Source organism: Debaryomyces fabryi, assembly GCF_001447935.2.
Source record: "Debaryomyces fabryi strain CBS 789 chromosome Unknown contig00190, whole genome shotgun sequence".
Taxonomy (NCBI): domain Eukaryota; kingdom Fungi; phylum Ascomycota; class Pichiomycetes; order Serinales; family Debaryomycetaceae; genus Debaryomyces; species Debaryomyces fabryi.
This window is the reverse complement of record NW_015385616.1, coordinates 1-17,319: the sequence shown is the minus strand read 5'-3', so window position 1 is coordinate 17,319 and position 17,319 is coordinate 1. Positions and strand designations below refer to the sequence as shown.

At 35.3% G+C, this 17,319-nt stretch overlaps 10 protein-coding genes across 10 annotated transcripts; 2 read left to right on the top strand and 8 right to left on the bottom strand.

Moving 5' to 3' along the window:
* Positions 1-189: 189 nt before the first annotated feature.
* AC631_05305 (putative zinc metalloprotease) lies at positions 190-2,718 on the bottom strand (the record flags this gene model as incomplete). The annotated part of the gene is made up of 1 exon (XM_015614134.1): positions 190-2,718. One exon carries the CDS (start codon positions 2,716-2,718, stop codon positions 190-192), a length of 2,529 nt encoding a protein of 842 aa, XP_015465047.1.
* Positions 2,719-3,072: 354 nt separating this feature from the next.
* Positions 3,073-5,049, top strand: AC631_05304 (uncharacterized protein; the record flags this gene model as incomplete). The annotated part of the gene is made up of 1 exon (XM_015614133.1): positions 3,073-5,049. One exon carries the CDS (start codon positions 3,073-3,075, stop codon positions 5,047-5,049), a length of 1,977 nt encoding a protein of 658 aa, XP_015465046.1.
* A 151-nt stretch (positions 5,050-5,200) lies between these two features.
* SPC2 (signal peptidase complex subunit) lies at positions 5,201-5,803 on the top strand (the record flags this gene model as incomplete). Its single annotated transcript, XM_015614132.1, has 2 exons — positions 5,201-5,229; positions 5,308-5,803. The coding sequence occupies 2 exons, from the start codon at positions 5,201-5,203 to the stop codon at positions 5,801-5,803; spliced, it is 525 nt and encodes a 174-aa protein (XP_015465045.1).
* A 32-nt stretch (positions 5,804-5,835) lies between these two features.
* Positions 5,836-6,528, bottom strand: AC631_05302 (uncharacterized protein; the record flags this gene model as incomplete). Its single annotated transcript, XM_015614131.1, has 1 exon — positions 5,836-6,528. One exon carries the CDS (start codon positions 6,526-6,528, stop codon positions 5,836-5,838), a length of 693 nt encoding a protein of 230 aa, XP_015465044.1.
* Positions 6,529-7,071: 543 nt separating this feature from the next.
* AC631_05301 (uncharacterized protein) lies at positions 7,072-8,841 on the bottom strand (the record flags this gene model as incomplete). The annotated part of the gene is made up of 1 exon (XM_015614130.1): positions 7,072-8,841. One exon carries the CDS (start codon positions 8,839-8,841, stop codon positions 7,072-7,074), a length of 1,770 nt encoding a protein of 589 aa, XP_015465043.1.
* Positions 8,842-8,992: 151 nt separating this feature from the next.
* Positions 8,993-11,824, bottom strand: MUC1 (Muc1p; the record flags this gene model as incomplete). The annotated part of the gene is made up of 1 exon (XM_015614129.1): positions 8,993-11,824. One exon carries the CDS (start codon positions 11,822-11,824, stop codon positions 8,993-8,995), a length of 2,832 nt encoding a protein of 943 aa, XP_015465042.1.
* Positions 11,825-11,978: 154 nt separating this feature from the next.
* On the bottom strand, positions 11,979-13,382 carry AC631_05299 (nucleoside transmembrane transporter; the record flags this gene model as incomplete). The annotated part of the gene is made up of 1 exon (XM_015614128.1): positions 11,979-13,382. One exon carries the CDS (start codon positions 13,380-13,382, stop codon positions 11,979-11,981), a length of 1,404 nt encoding a protein of 467 aa, XP_015465041.1.
* Positions 13,383-13,864: 482 nt separating this feature from the next.
* Positions 13,865-14,599, bottom strand: AC631_05298 (mitochondrial 37S ribosomal protein uS17m; the record flags this gene model as incomplete). Its single annotated transcript, XM_015614127.1, has 1 exon — positions 13,865-14,599. The coding sequence occupies one exon, from the start codon at positions 14,597-14,599 to the stop codon at positions 13,865-13,867; it is 735 nt and encodes a 244-aa protein (XP_015465040.1).
* Positions 14,600-14,816: 217 nt separating this feature from the next.
* Positions 14,817-16,028, bottom strand: HIS5 (histidinol-phosphate transaminase; the record flags this gene model as incomplete). The annotated part of the gene is made up of 1 exon (XM_015614126.1): positions 14,817-16,028. One exon carries the CDS (start codon positions 16,026-16,028, stop codon positions 14,817-14,819), a length of 1,212 nt encoding a protein of 403 aa, XP_015465039.1.
* A 366-nt stretch (positions 16,029-16,394) lies between these two features.
* On the bottom strand, positions 16,395-17,246 carry AC631_05296 (uncharacterized protein; the record flags this gene model as incomplete). Its single annotated transcript, XM_015614125.1, has 1 exon — positions 16,395-17,246. A coding segment is annotated over one exon (852 nt), but the record flags the coding sequence as incomplete, so codon positions are not given.
* Between the last annotated feature and the right edge of the window lie 73 nt (positions 17,247-17,319).

Below are 17,319 nucleotides of genomic sequence, written 5' to 3'. Positions count from 1 at the left end.
TTTTCGAAAACTGTTCGAATTTTTCAGATTGAGATAGATACTTCTCGAATTATTATTCATCATTATTGAAAAAAATTTACATCAAGCTTAAAATTGATTATTATATTAATGTACATATATACTATAATTAATGAGCCCTAAATTCCATCTATGTAACCATGCTTCTATTGATACCTTGATTAATAAAAATCATAATAATAAAAATTGTTGTGCAGCTACATCAATTAAAGTTGCTAACTGATCAATCTCATGCTGTGCTCTACCAAAATCATCTAAATCAAGGTAGTCTCTAACACTAGGGAATGTATTCCACTCGTAATCCTCATTGCCATTATCGGGAGCCAGAAATGGTGCCCCAAATAATACGTTAACATAACCTGGACGTGGTGGCTTTACATACTTGACAATAAACTTTTCATTTAATTCTATCATATTATCATTCCATTTCCATCTATTCATTGCCAATAATGAAGGTTCAATGTCCGAGGACTCTTTGACAAATTGCTTCCACGCATTGCACCATTCTTCGAACCTAACGCCAGAGCTTTTAAATTTATCTATTGATTTACGCAAAGCATCGAAATGCATTCTAGGCTCGACTTGTTTTTCATAATGAGCTATCTTATCTTTAGCGTACTTTTCCAAATCATCAGAATATGTGACTAATTTACTTGCCATGTTAGCGAAATTATATGGAATAATAGGTACTTCTGCTAGATTTAATGCAATTTTAGACAATAATTCAACTAGTTGCTTGTGTTTGCTCATTGAAGAATCAACACCAGAGTTTTCAAAATTCTCAAAATTATCATAACAAGAGTTTTCAGGATAACTAAAACCAGTGAACTTAATCTCCATGGATGGAATATTAGCCAAATTAATAATGGGGATATAATTTTTTTGGTCAACTAAATTGTTAGAAATATCATCACTGCCTTTATTCTGTTTGGTATAAAGATCGTAAAGACTTATTCTATGGTCTTCTCGTTTGGTATCAGTGGTACGCTTGGAATCACTTTTATCACTCTTTACTTGTTTCAAGGCATCTTTTATAAGATTGTGTAAGAAGGGATGAGAATTAATCAGTAAATTATCTCCAGATACTGCATCACTCAAATCAATATAGGCATATCCCTCTTTTTTCAAAGTATCTTTTCTGCTCTCGACCCATTCAGTTGACCCAGCCAAATTATATTCTGATGCATCGAAAGATGCAAAATATATTGATCTCGCAGGAGACCAGTTATATTGTCTTTGCAACGCACTGAATATTTTAACCATTTCAAGCAAGATGACAGTACCTGTGTTGGTTGACATAGTACCGAAGCATGTGGAGTCTCTGCTTGCCCCTATAATAACACCTTTTTCTACTTGTTCTCTACCCGGAATAGATCCTACAATATTCCAAATTTGATTTGTTTGTCTTTGGTCATTGGTAATTCTTAGTTTAATTTTCTGTTTGGCGTCAGAGGACTTCGTGCCCGAATATAAACCATCGTCAAATTTTATACCGTTTTCACCCAACTGAGAAATAAAATGCGAAGCATCTTTCCAAGAGATAGGAATTGTAGGAATTTTGGGAGTAGTTTGCGATTTAAACCATGGCAATCTGGTTACATATCCATCTTCAGAGGACCAACCAGGTGTTAATACGTCTCCCGGACTGAATCTACTAGCACCAACGTTTTCCTTCTGAATTATGTCATCATGAGTTACTTTATTATCATCAGTACCTATATCAAACTTCGAACTAATGAAAAGAATAGCTTTCACACCTTGTTGTTGAGCAATCTGGATTTTATTTGCATCTGGAGTTGAACCCCCATACTTGATCAAAAGTATAGAATCTTGTAAATTTACATTATGCTCTCGCAATTTCTTGAGGTCCTCTTGGGTCCCAAAATTGCCATATATGTAAAAACTTTCATACTCATCATTCGTATTCAATGAGTTAGGGTTATACGACAAATATTCCATATCTTTTTTGCCTTGTTCATACAAAGTTGCTTCATAAGAATCATCAGCTAATTTGACGTATGTTTTCTTCTTATCAAATACTGGATAGTTCGTGAAACTTTGCAATTCATCAAAGTCAATCATCTTTATTCCATTCTCCTTCATATAACTTTGAACATATTTACTCAACGCTAAATCTCCCTTTGAGCCAGCTATATGTGGCATTGAAGACAAGTACTCTAAATTCTCTTTCATCACCTTTCCGTCTATGTAATCACGAGCGGAATTCGCCAACATATCTATGTCATAAAACTTACCCGAAGAAAATGCTCCTCCACTCACTCCATTTACACCGTCACTGATGTTGTATTTTGTTATAAAGAAAATCACAATCATTATGAAGAAAACATATAGTAAACGCTTTACCACTAGCGGATTTCCTAGCTTCAAAATCAACCTCTCGTATAGGGTATTAAAATGGTTGTACCCTTCATATATAGGGTCAATTATTTTGCTTACCGGGTGCATTACTCGGGTGCTGAAATTACTTGCAAATTTCTTCGTCACAAACGATGCCCGTACCATAAAACTATCATTTTCTCTCGGTTGTTCGAAGTCTTCGTCTTCTATCTCAAACTGCTCTATGCCGTTATCGGTACTATCTACCAAATTAGACTCCAAGTCGAGATAATTAGGTGGATCACTTGGTAGTTCTGTTTCATTTGAATTTACCCGCTCGTACAGCTGATGGCTCCCACTCATTCCAATATAGACAACCTATTAAATAAAGATTATGCTATGGTGTGTTGGATCTATTCTATAGTATAGGCAATGCTTAGGAACACACATTGTAAACTGTAACTCCAGAATTTCTTAGTATTTACAGGTTAAATAAAACACGTGCAACATTAAATGATCTATTTTGTAGTCTTATGTGATCACTATGAGTAAAGGATTCTTCTAATCTTAGCTGGTTGTGGAAGAGATATATAGGTTGAAGTTTCAGATATAAGAAGAGAAACTATTATCTATTTCCACTATTGTATTAGCCAATTTTTGTATTCTCTGGATACCTATTTCTTCGACATCCGAACATGGAGAATAGGCTCATCGTCAATGAGTACTAATAATAAAGACGTGAATGTGTCATTGACACCTAAGATTGATTCCAATACATCCAACAGAGGGTATGTTGGAGATAATTCTAAGGAGGCATTGAAAAAGAAAAAGGGTCAACACGCTAAGGCAAAACCCAAGCAAAAAGTAAAATATAGCAACGAGTATGGTATATTGAATGATGATTTTTCACAGAAGATAGAGAATCAAATTAAGAATGGCAAGCAACTTAATGGTACGAATAGGAAAAATCAAATTTCCATTAACCATTTGTTGGAATTCCAGTCGTACAAAGACCTGAAGGAATATCAAAGTCGCCATTCGAAATCGAAACGAAGAAACAGTAATAATCTGTCAAGATCAGCTAATTCTCATGGAAGCAGGTCAAAAGATTATTATTATTCGAAGGTACATTTAAAAGGAATGTCGTTTATTAATGTAAACTACAAATTTGTGGTTGACTATAGAAATGATTACAAATCTCAACAGTTAGATCCTAATGTGCCTATTGATACGAAAGATATTTTGCGAATTATTGTGCCAAAGGGTAATTCTTGCCCGATTTGCTTGTCTGATGAGCCTGTAGCGCCTAGAATGATTACATCTTGTGGTCATATTTTGTGCTTGACTTGTCTCTTATCGTTACTAGAGAGTGAGGTTCCTGTTTTCAAGAAAAGAGAAAATACAGCTGTTGTTGAAAAGTATCGTGATTGTCCATTATGTTTTTCCGTTATACGCAAGAATGAGATTAAACCGGTATTGATTAATAATATAGATGAGAGGTTTGAGGTTCCTAAGGTAAACGATGAAGTTGTATTGACTTTAATGGTACGCCCGCATGATAAAGTGTTGGCTTTACCTAGTAGCCATAAAGAATATCATGAAGTAATTGACAGTTTTCCGTGGGTAAACCAATCAGTTCTGGATGTGCCTGACTTTGGACAATTCCTGAGAATTTTCAAAGGAGACCTACATTACTTACTTCATATGTATGAAATGGAGAAGCAGACAATATTAGCCGCATACGAAGAAGAAAAGCTCCTTTATAATGACGATGGTAAGTTCACAAAGTTGGCAATAGCTAATATTGATGAAGATATTGTAAAATGGAAAGCCTATTATGAAGACATAGACGGAAAATCATCCAAATACATAGGAGATCATCGTTCCAAAAGTAAAGAATTGGATTCGGCAAATTCATATTTCTATTACCAAACCGGTTTCAATGCATCGTCGACATATGTATTATCTCCATTAGACATGAAAGTATTGAAAACGAACAATAATAATGATTATACTCATTTACCATCTTCGATCGTGACAAAAATTGAGAATATAAGGTATGAAGAATTGGCACCCGAATCTTCAATAACAAAGTACAAATATTTATCGCATCTACCATTGGGGACAACTATTGGGTTCTTGGAATGTAACTGGTCACAAAATGAATTCATTAGCCCCGAGACTTGGCAAACGTATAAAAACGATTTGCTTAAGAGAACAAAGAATTCAAGCAAGAAATTCCGTAAGGAAGAAAAAGACAGAAAAAGGGCCATGAATGAAGAGGAGATTAGGACCAGAAATTTCTTTGAACGGGAAAACAATGGAAGTAACGATTTGGATGAATACTATGATTCTCAAATTGATCGTGGAAACTTCGGGAGCTTAAGTATTATTGATCACCGTGAATTACCATCACTTTCTTCAGAAGCTGTGTTAGATTCCAGCAATAATAAGGAAATAAGCAGCGACTCTTCTGTTGGTGATTATCAAACTACAATTTGGGGTACGAAGATACCTAAGGCCGAAGTTGTACATGATGATTCTGATAGTGACGATTGGGATGCAGAAGAGATGATCAGAAAAGCAAAGGAGGAAATTAATAGACAAGAAACCAATAATGGGAAAGGAAAGGGGAAGCAAAAAAAGAAGAAGAAACTTGTTCTCCTTTCATCTAACTCTAATTGGCAAATGTAATAAAACAATACATCTATATATAGTGCTGTGAGCTCTAAAAATATACGTTATAGTCAATGTCGCTTTCAAATGTCGCATAATATTGCGATCAATAAGATTATAAGGTGTACATCTAAACATTATATATTCAATATCATTTACTAAATAGACTATGTCAGCTCTTAAGAAAACCAATTTGAAGTAAGTTATTAAATATTGTTTATTGAGCTATTGCTCTGAAGATTGAGCGAGAAGATGTCAAAAACTAACCAGAATTAGCTCAATTGTTCAATTACGTGCTACGTGTGATGATAATTTACATGCGTCGTTATCAGAATTGGGATATACGCAGTCATTTAGCTTAATAGACACGAAGCTAGCTCTAGGATATCTGACAGTTGTGATAGCCGGGTTATTATATGTGGTTGATAAAAAATTTGGATTTGAAAAAACTTATAACGTCACAGTAATTTCAGTGATTCTTTATTTCTTAATCAGTGCAATTTTATTCTATTTAACATCTACTAAGAAGTATAAGAACGTAAAGTACGTTGGCTATGACGTGAACAATAAAAAGATACTGGTCGCAACTTGGACAAAGAAGTATGATCCAATATATCACTTGAAAATTAGATTTAATGATGAAGAAAGCTCGGCCATTGTCACTAGTTTTGAATTTATGAAAGTTTTTGATGCATTCGGATATTATAAACAAGATGAATTGACTAGGTTGCTTAAAAATGAATTGGAGAAGATCGATAAAAAGAGTGATTAGATATGGGTATATTATATCATTTAATAAATAAATTATTTACATGCTACCTCATGATTGTCTTTAATCTGAGTATCTATCCCCGAAAACCATCTACAGAAATCTTGCATAAATATAGGCAAGCATTTAACAATCGGTAAAAAATTGGCATAAAGTGGAGCGCATAGAACACCTTTTTCACCTTTTTCTATTTTACGTACGATTTCTTTTGCCAATTCAACATGGTGGACTAATGGTGCAAGAAATTTCATTGGAGGCTTGACATCATGAAACATGGTTGTAGTTAGCTGGCCTGTAGTCACTAATAATAGCCTAATCATGGGTAAATATGATACTTCTTGAGTCAAGGCCTCATGTATTTGAATTATGGCTGCTTTTGAGGCAGAGTAGATAGACAAATTCCTTGGCGCAAGGGTGCCCAATATTGATGATATTGAAACAATAAATAGGTTACTATTCAGAGTTTGTCTAGGAATAACCTTTTCCACATGATTCTTCAATATAGCTTTTAAAACTAGTATATAGGACATGGTATTCACATTGAAAATAGATTCAATTCTTTCTTGTGATAAATTCAATAATGATTCGTTATGTCTTATACCAGCATTATTAATGCATATGCTGATATACTTTTTTTGACTGTTCAAACTTTCTATGACTTTCCCTATTACTAACTGAAGCTCTTCTTTATTACCCACATCACATTTATGGTACTCAATTTTAGGCATGTTTTCATTCATAAATTGAACCTCAGGACGAATAATATCTAATATTATTACTTTACCAATCTTCTTCTCTATCAATTCTTTGGCTATTTCAAGACCTAATCCTCTAGAACCTCCAGTGATTAATGCAATATCGTTTTCATTAATTGAATAAAACACAGGGGGACATTTGTATTTCTCACTGAGACTATGAAGACATAAGCAGAAAGTTAAGAATAGGAAAATGGCATTATATTTCCAACGAAAGCCATCGAATATGCTGTGCTATATGTTAGATTTATGATATTAGTCAACTTAGTAATTTTTTAAAAAACATACCTGAAAATTAGTACTATTGCCAATAGGTATTTCGTAGAATACCAGAGTCCATTGATGAGCTCGTCTAGATTCATATTACAGCAGACAACCTCATAGCACTTAGTTTAGATTTTTCAGTTTTGATGGTCGCATTATCAGTGAAAATAAATGAAGCGAACTCAGACGAAGAAAATACTATTATTATATTATATTACACGATACTATATTATTTTATACTAAAATATGCATTTAATGTCCATGATATTTTGTCTCTCTATCATAATCATAACCTCGAGCGATTCCTGCTCTACCGTCTTCAACAAGAGCACCATTTTCATTATCTATTTCCTCATCACTATCATTTTGAAAATCACTTCCCAAACCAGTCCAGTGCCTTGTTTGTAAATGCATAGCAGATGTCGATACCGTACCTTTGATTGCAACTGCAGTTGAAAACTTTTTCACTAAATCTTGAGATGCATCATTATCTGATTCAGGATGTTGTTCTTGTGACGAGATTTGTAAATGCTGTAATTTTCTTAATGGTTTAGATGTACTAACATACTGCCCAGTAACAGGGTTAAATTCAGGAGCTTCATCATCAGAGTCTTCATCATTATCGTTTCCATTGTTGATCTCTTGCTCGTTTCTATCTTCTTCCAAATTCATATCTTCTAATACCTTATTGAAATCAGTAACCCATTTTCCAGTCCAATTCAGTTCTTTACTCAAAGCTAACAATAATTCATAAGGAGTAACAATGGGCTTGTAATATTCATTATTCTGATCTATTATAATCCCCTGGTGATCGCAGCCTAAAACACACCATATATCAATATTCTCAAAGTTAGCCAACTTTGCCACGTTAGGTTTACCAACCACAAATAGATAATGCTTTTTCCCAGCCTCTTTAATTTTTTGACCTATTTTATTTATCAAAGTTTTTGTATTGGCCAAAGATAAAGTGTTCACCAATAAACCAACAGTACCTGCTGAGCGAGCCATATGCATATACCTATAACGGCGCATTAACTTAGGGTGAGGACCTTGTGATGAAGATCCAGATTCTGGATGATATGTTGTAACCGATTGAAATGTAGTTGTGAGTTGTAATAAACGTGGAACAGCAGGAATTTCTATATGGAATAAATCATGATCTGCTAAAATAGTATCAATATCAAGTTCTTCAATATTATGTTCCAACCCAATGATTGTTCTATTCAATACATTCAATCTGGCGCTTTGAGAAGGACATGGATTGTAACCAATGATATTAGCATTAGAGGATGAGTCTAAGTGCAAATCTGCATAAACCAAATTTGGATAGTCAGGTTTTAAAATAGTATACAATTGGCTTAGATACTGTGTATGTGGTGCATCTGCCATAAGCAATATTTTCAGATCTATATTATTTGCATAAGTTTTCTTAAATTGAGTAACCACAGTATCAAGATTCAAGTTAGGTTTGCCAAATACGTATGCTGCTGGTAATGATTCCACGACATTAAGGCAGGCATCACCAAAATGTATAACAAGATCACTATTGACATGGCCTGCTGCAACTTCATCAATACAGCATGCTGAATATGATGTATCTGCTAATATCCAAAGCTTTTGAGAAGGAGAAAAATCTAATTCATTTGCTTTACAACAGCTATTAGAACTGCATTTGGATTCGCTAGACTCATCGGCAAGCAGCACAAGTCCCAATTCTCTCTGTAGTTCGTGTACGATAGTAGCAGAATCACAGATCAAAGAATCTGGAAATTGAAGCGTGATATGCCTATATTTGGGGACATTTTCCACCCCATTTCCTTCTACTTTTTGTCTCAAAAAGTCACAAATTTCATTAACATTATAGTACTCTCTAATTCTTTCAACAACTTGATCATCGGTTGCATCATTTGGTAAACCCAAATGAGTTCTAACTACCTCTTCATTACAAACTTTTGCAAACTCAAAAGTTGATTCATCTTGATGAGTAGACAATGCTGGAACAACTACGCTTTCAGTGGTCATCCTAGTACGAAAATTGAAATATATTTGTTAGATATCTCATCTATAAATTTTCAAAAATATTTTTATAGTTTACTGCGTTGCGACAAAAATAAATCATATTCTCTAGAATCTATATAGACTAAATATGAAAGGGGGAATATTTCATATATACCTACAAATTTCCTGCCCATTCAGTAGGCATCGGTCTATATCCAACCACAGTACCCTGAGTTAAGTTGCCTAAGCAAATCTCTCTTTTCTTCACAATTTTTATATTATTAATATTTTGCTCTGCTATTATCAACTTATCACCCATGTTTTCCAATATCACTGATGTATGATCTGGATTACCCACTGTGCTCACCGATCCGCTACTTTTATCTTTAAATATGCAAGAAGTATACTGTAAAATGTCACCTCTTCTCAACTCATCCAAAGCTATTTTCCCATTAACATATGAGACGCCATTTTCGGAACCTTGAAGCAGAACTATCGGAAAACCATGATGATAGTAAGTGGAGATAAACGCATGATTTCCGCAACCCTTCAACAAAGCATCATGCGCAAGGTCCCAGCACTCCCCAGACCCTACTTTCTGATCAACTTTATTCTCACTCCATGAAGCTACGTAGTCGCCAAACTTCTTTTGGTTAGCAATTAATTCATCAACAGTTGGAATTTTATTTAGTATTGGGGATGGAATAAATCTAGTAACTTCAACTTTTGCATTGTTGATGTTGTCATTCAGCCATGTAATTGCGTATGAGAGTACAGCCAAATCACGTAACCTTAAATTAATATTTCTGGTATATGACTTATCAGAACCATGAGTGGTATACAGATAAGATGTATTGTAGTTAAGACCAGATATATCTTTTGGTAGTTCCATTGCTCCTGATATATTTGCGAACCAACCAGTTGACAACTGTAAATCAAAGTTTGGGGGACCCAGTACGATAGGAGGCATGGCCACCTTAGTTCGTCTATAATTTCTAGATGGAGGAGGAGGTGGTGGTGGTGAGCTAGACGTATTAGGGGTTGCACTTTGAGATCGTGGAATTGGTGGTGGCGGGGTGTTAGAAATAGCACTTCCAGATCTTGGGATTGGAGGCATTGAGGTGCTAGATTTGTTAGTTTGAATGTCAGTTTTTGGATTAGATACCATGTCAGAACTTTTAGAACTGGAGTCAACCATTGGTTTAGATCCAATAATCGGCTTTGCTTTTAATTCAGGTTTGGCCTTTATTTCAGGTTTGGGTTTCATTAAAGGCTTTGCTTTTTTCTCTGGTAAAGATGATGCAGCAGGTTTTGGGGAAATTTCTGGCTTGAGGCTTATTTTTGGTTTGGGGGCCAACTTTGGCTTGGACTTCACCAGAGACGGAGGGTCATTAGAAGTTTCAGGTTCTATATGACCTTCGGAATTTACTGGTCGTAATTTGTTTTTCAATTCTAAGTTCAAGTTTTCGGAATTCGAATTACTCTTACTAGCTATATCATTGTTCGAACTTTTGCGCAAAGCGATTTCTTCTGCAAAGTTAGGTAGATTTGGTTTGGACTCCTGTTTAAGTGAATCTGTCCCTGCGGATTGTAAAGGACCATCAGCGGATAAATGAGAGGGCTTCTTTGTAGGTTTCGGTGGAGGGGCTTTCTTTTTAGAACTGTCTAAAGCTATATTATCCCGAGGTGGTAAAGGAGCCAGTAAGCTACCCGTCCCAGACGATTGAGACGACTCAGAATTTACACTTGCAGTGTTACTACTTGGAGGAGGAGCTGGAATCGGTGTAGCCTGTGACTGAACATTTGATGCATGAGAATTTTGGATTGTGCTGCTTGATTGACGGGTAGGCAATGGTGGTGTCAGACGGATATTTGATGAGTTATGTGTTGTCCCAGAATTTTCTCTATATGGTTTGGGAGGTGGTGGACCTATATTTGAAGGATCAATATTTAAACTAGTATTTCTGGACGTAGTTGAATTTCCATATCTACCAGTCGGAGAAGCTTTAAAGTCAGTCTTATTAGATGCGGAGTCCGATGATTCTGAGGCTCCTCGATTTTTATGGATTGGAGGGGGAGCAAACAGGGATGGATCCGGTAAAGGCTTTTTAGCAACTGGCTGGCTATCCAACTGCGCTAGCTCCAGTTGATTATTTTGAAAATTGTTATCATCGTATGCTGGTGGAGGTTGACTCGAGTTACTTTGCTCTGAAAGGGGTTGGTAAGGAACTTGCAGTTGAGGCTGAGGTTGGTAGATATGTTGTTGATATTGTTGTTGTGGTTGGGTCTGTTGTGGTTGAGGTTGAGGTTGTTGGATAGGCTGTTGATATTGTTGTTGTTGCGGTTGGGGCTGGAATGACTGTTGTTGTTGATCTACCCCGTAAGCAGGTTGTTGAATTTGCCCATTTTGGTATTGCGGAGGCTGATATTGAGGTTGAATTCCCGCTTGGCTTGGAGGTTGAGGAACTGGCCTTGCTCCTGAAAGTGGTTGTGGTTGTGGTTGTTGAGGCTGCTGAAGTTGTTGCGATTGTTGAGCTTGAGGTGCTTGAGAATTTAAAGGTCTTACTTCTCCAGGTCCAACAAGTCTCTTAGGTGGGAGGGGAAATGCATTAACATCAACTTTTGGCTGGCTCTGATACTGGCTTGTTCCTGTATTTGCACCTGTATTGTAACCTGAATTGTGACCTGGGTTGTAGCCTGAATTGTGACTTGGGTTATAGCCTGAATTGTGACTTGGGTTGTAGCCTGAATTGTAACCTGAATTATGTCCTGAATTATATCCTGGGTTGTAACCTGTATTAGTACTATTTAAACTACTGCTTGTGCCATAATGATCGTTATCTCCTTTGTCTGTTTCAATAGGTGGTAGCCCCTTCTTTTCATTTTGGCTATTCTTGTAAGTTCTGTACCCTGCTTTTCCGAGAGCTTTTGTACCTGTTCCAATCCCTTTAGCCGTGGCCTTTCCAGCGGCAAGAAATGTTCCTTTATTATTATCCCAGAATGACATGATACTAGCGGATTGAAAAGCGTATGTTTCAAAAGAATCGATACTGATCTCAGTGTAATATTTGATGTTGGCGTAAAGCGCATAAAAATCGTGAGTTGATCAAATTCGCTTTTGGAACCTCTCTACATCTACATATCATGGAGCGATAAATATTCTATCTATTGATCATTAAGACTAATAAGTAACTAAAAACACTACCAAATGCTAATCCTACACTTAAAAAAACTGCGGTGAAACCACCGGCAGCTTCCTTTTCGTCATCGGTGTCACAATTGTTACCTACTATCATGAAACATGATGTACAAAGCTGGCCATTTGACAAACCAAATAAAAATTGTAGCAATAAATACCACGTATCGGAATTAATTATGGCGCTTGATTTGGCAGTAGATGTAGAGTAAACATTACACGTTAGGAACAACGGAATGAACACTATTCTGGCTATTGAATATATCAATAAAACCTTAGGGTTTTTGATGAGAACTCCTAACCTTGGCCTTCCACAGCACACACGCCCTAGCAAATCACCCAAGTTCCATACTAAATAAACAAATGGAATAAATATTTTCCTTTGTAATAAGATATGGTCCGATTCCGTTTGCACTGATCCAACCGTGGAAGCAAAAACCGGGAATATTAAGGTTATGCCAAATGTTAAAAAAATGGTCAGAACAATGAACTTCAATTTCGACCATAAAACCACAAATGGAACGTATGTCTTCTGGGATATCTCTGGATCTTCCTCTTCATCTTCGTCAGAGCTAGTCAAGGGCTGTTGTTCTTCTACCATGTGATTTAATGTTTTGTAAGTATTTTCTACCTTGTGGTGATTCGTAAGATATAATAATGATATCGAAAGGACAGATATCAAACTGGCCGTGATATAATAAATAAAAACTCCATAATTTTTATCAACGTATTGATTTTTTTTATCTGCATCTGATTTTTTGTTCCCAACAATTAATATTGATACAATTAATGCAATTGACGGCAATACACCAGCAATGGCTTGTCCAACCATTACACCATTGGCATATATATCTCCCATGACGTTAACGATAGCCATAGTACCATTTTGGGCTAAGCACGTTGCAGCTGCAGATATAAACACCATAATCATCAAACCTGTGAAAAAGACGTAGTCGTCCAACGAAATGAAGAAATTCAAAACACAGGAGAAGGCCATAATGATGAAAACTCCAATAGTCATAGAGAACCCCACATTAACCCTATGTTTATAATTTACTCCAACCTGTACTTGAGACAAGTAATAATTATATAGTGCCGAAGTTATTGTCGATACGGACATCATCGTTGACGAGTATATTTTTACCAACTGTGGTGAATGTTCAAACCGTTCAGAATAAAACGCTGATGCAGACAAAAAACAGTTCCATGGCCATAATAATGCAATGCCTATTATTGTGAATGTAAAATACTTCAATTGGGATAATTTAATCTTGAATCTATGGTTAATCTGAAATACAGTAGGATCATGCATGGCATGATACTCAGCTCGTGTTATATCTTCTGAGTCTCCGGAACTATGTAAAGCCATATTTCCTAATTCTATTGACTCTCTCCTATTCAAAACCGCTGATTATATTCAATTTTCATGAAATGCTGAATGGGAATTCATAAAAGCTTATCTATGTATCACTGTTATTTAAATAGTACGCGTTGGGTTTGTCTTATCTACTTAAATCATACACAGGATACAAAATACGAACCATGACAATATTTAATATTTGTTACGGGAGTAACATAATAGAACCTACTATATATATATATATAATGATTATGTATCATCTATTGGTATACTATAGGCAAAGATAATATAAAAAACCTATTCAAACATAAGAAGAATACCTTTAATTTTGAAGAATTGTTCGCAGACCTTTATTGGAACACTTAAGTTTTGAAATACAAAGAACACTGGGGGCTTAGTTCTAATGACATTAATTTAATGAAAGCTATATACAGATTATATAAATGAATTTATATGAAAAGGGTTGGAATAGATTCCGAGTCGAATTTGCTTCATAAAGTAACCGGGCATTCATTTCTTGGATCTAAAATAAACTTCCTTAAGATATTCTTTTGGGTAAATGGTTTGAGTTCCTCAACAGGTGTTTTTGATAAGCCAGACAATATTTGTTGACGGTGAGAGGAATATTCTTCACCCATAAGTTTATCCAATATAATTTTAATATTATCCACTCTGTTTTGAAGTATGGTTAAGTCCTTGGCGGCCTCGTTAACTTCTAACTTCAAAACGGGCTCAGTAGAAGGCCATGATTTAATGTTGTACTTTTCCTTTATAGTGTTGATTTCATTTAAAAGGAACTCTCTGTCTGCAGACGGGTCACTTTGGAAAGTATTCGACAACTTATCCAACTTTTTCAAGTCTTCGACTTGAGTAATAGTATTCTCATATTCTTTTCTTCTTTCTAAGAATTGTTGGATCTTTTCTGTCTCTTCCTTCGCAACTTTTTCTTTGGCCAATGATTCGTACAATGCAAATTGCTGACCTTTGTTAATTTTGATGTCAGCAATAGCAAAATATTTTCTGGCAGAGATCTTAGGAATAGCTTGAATTCTAACTATATCTCCCTCCTTGCAAAGATTTCCTTCGTCATGGACTAAATAATCTTTTCTTTTAATGACTTCTTTATGAACTTTGGTATCATATGCTTTGGTTTGCACCCTAACCTTCACGGTTTTCAGCATTTTCCCTTGCGATATAACAAGTCCAATGAAGTTTTGTTTAGCCATTATATCTATATCGTAGCCTCAGATTTGTTCGAACTAGTTGGTATTCTATAGTATGGAACTTGTTAATTCGGTGAAAAAATTGAATTTCTCATAGAATCAAAAACGTTACCCGGCAAAAAGAAGTTACATACAAGTTACTACAATTTATGTATTACATTCTTCATGCTAAAATTATGTATACATATGTATAATATATATATTATGAAACGATCACATACTAAGAGGATTCTTTATAGACCTCTTGCAAACATTTCTGTAATTTTTCAAGCAAAATTTTATTTTCTTCTGCAGTACCCACGGAGATTCTTAAGGCTCCAGTACAATTTGGTTCATTTCCTCTGAATCTAACAACAACCTCATTGGACACTGCTAGCTTATTATATAAAGCCTTCGCAATTTCATTGGAAGGTTTCTTATCTTTGTTTAATATTTCAATTAAGACAAAATTTGAGTCTAATCCGCCAATATTTCTACCCACACCATCTATTTTTTGTAACTCGTTTATCAAGAAGCTTCTCTCAGAGATTATAGACGATACATATTTGGACATAACTTTTAACCCACTGTCAGCAGAAGTTGCTCTTAATGCAACATTCGAGGTTAACGATGAAATGTTGTAAGGATATTTCATAGCGTTTAAGTACTTGGACAAGTCTGGATTTGCATAAGTTATACCCAATCTAATACCCGCTAAACCAAATGACTTTGATAATGTTTGTAAAACAACCAAGTTTGGATATTGGTTAACCAAAGTACTCATGGATTCACTAGAAGCATCAGCTCCAGATTCAGTAAAATCAATATATGCTTCATCTACAACAATCAAACCATTCCACTTTGATGCAGCAGATTCTAACAATTGAATTACATCTGAAACTTTCAACAACTTACCAGTAGGATTACCAGGCGATGTTAAGTAAACTAGCTTAATTGAGCTATCATTAGTAACCTTATTAATAATACCATCCAAATCTATCTGAAAGCTTGGATACTTTAATGGAACTTCTGTGATTGCCACATCATTGACGGTAGCACAAATTGAGTACATACCATATGTTGGTGGGCAGATTAGTAACTTATCTTTACCTGGAACGCAAACACAACGTAATAATAAATCAATGCTTTCATCTGAGCCAACACCTAGGCACAAATTCTCAGGTGTCAACTTATCTTGATTAAATTCTTTCAAAAATTTATTTGGTCTTTCATTACGAATATTGATAATTTGTTCCTTTAAGTCAACTTGGTGTGGGTCTGGATATCTATTTAATTCCAAGGTTTCTTCTTCACTAGAAACATCTTTCAACGCAGGGCCATGAGTATTTTCATTTGCATCGAGCAAAATACCCGTTTTAAAGTCATCTCTGGCACATCTATAAGGCTCAAGAGTTAGGATATTTGGTCTCACAAGGGATTTCAATTCAAACATAGTTGTAATGCTAGTTTACTTCCTTACAAAGAATTGACTTGACTTCTTGATACTGGCGATATGACTCTTATATGTTGCGCGTGCCACAAACCAAAAAAAAAAAGATAGTAAGTAATTTTAGATTATGACGGTCGATACTGAAAAATTTAGACCAATAAAAAACTTATCGATCGATAAGAAGTGTGAAGTCGCTAACCAATTGGTTCAATGACTTTTTCTTTATAGGAATATAATTATTGAAATTAATGTCTAATATATAATAGTATAAAACATTGAGAAGGCTATTTAGATCTTGAGAATGTGAATACCACTTAACAATCCATCTCTTTATGCATCTCTTTATGCATCTTCATATACATTCTTAAATCATTTTGTGCCTTGAGTATTATTGTTATCGTCTTCGTTCTCTTCATTATTCGTCATTTCTATTGGCGATAGAATAGGTGAAACGAACCGAACACTAAGATTCCGCCGTTTATTTTTATCTCGCGAGAAGCTAGATTTATACTTTTGTTGAAATATTCCCTTAATTGCTGTAAGACTGTCTGATAAGCTATTTGGGGTTGTTGGAATGGTGGGTATTTGTTCGTCAGGTATTTGCTTGTCTGATTCCAAGTCGGGTGCAAAATCGGTATTTTCGTTATGAGTTTCTCGCATGTTGTCCTGGTACACCAGAGTTTTGCTTGGAAAGCACTTAAATAGTACATTTCTTCGAGAATGGTAGTACAAATGAGAATCTATTTCATCATCTAGATTGTTGAAATGGGGATCTTGATGTTTGGGAGACTTCCCATATAGAATATTTTTATTTGATCTCATTTTTAATGCCATGCGAAAAGTACCGTATGGCTTATCAACATCCTGATCAGGTGAAGATATCTCTATATTTTCAATCCCAGGTATATCCCTCAATGAAGGTCTATGAGTGTTAGGGGAAAATACAGTGTTTTCTAATACTGCTGATTCTGTCTTTGGTGAGTCACTTAACAATAATTGGGTATCGAATTTAGCTTTTGGGCGATCTTCAGAAATTTCCTCTAGATCATCTTTTAAAGAGCCCCCCACTGATAGATCTTTGCTGATACTATTCGATTCGTTATTCACCGATCTCGGGATTTTTTCATCTCCTGAAGCATCCAATGCTTGTTCCAATTTAAAAAACCGGTTGAAATTCTTTTCCTTTTCAAAGTTATTATCATGATACTCTTCACATGGCTTCTGTGTTTTCAAATAATTTATCCTTCGATATGTCTCAAATATTCTACAGAAGCCCCTTCTGGTTGACCTGCTA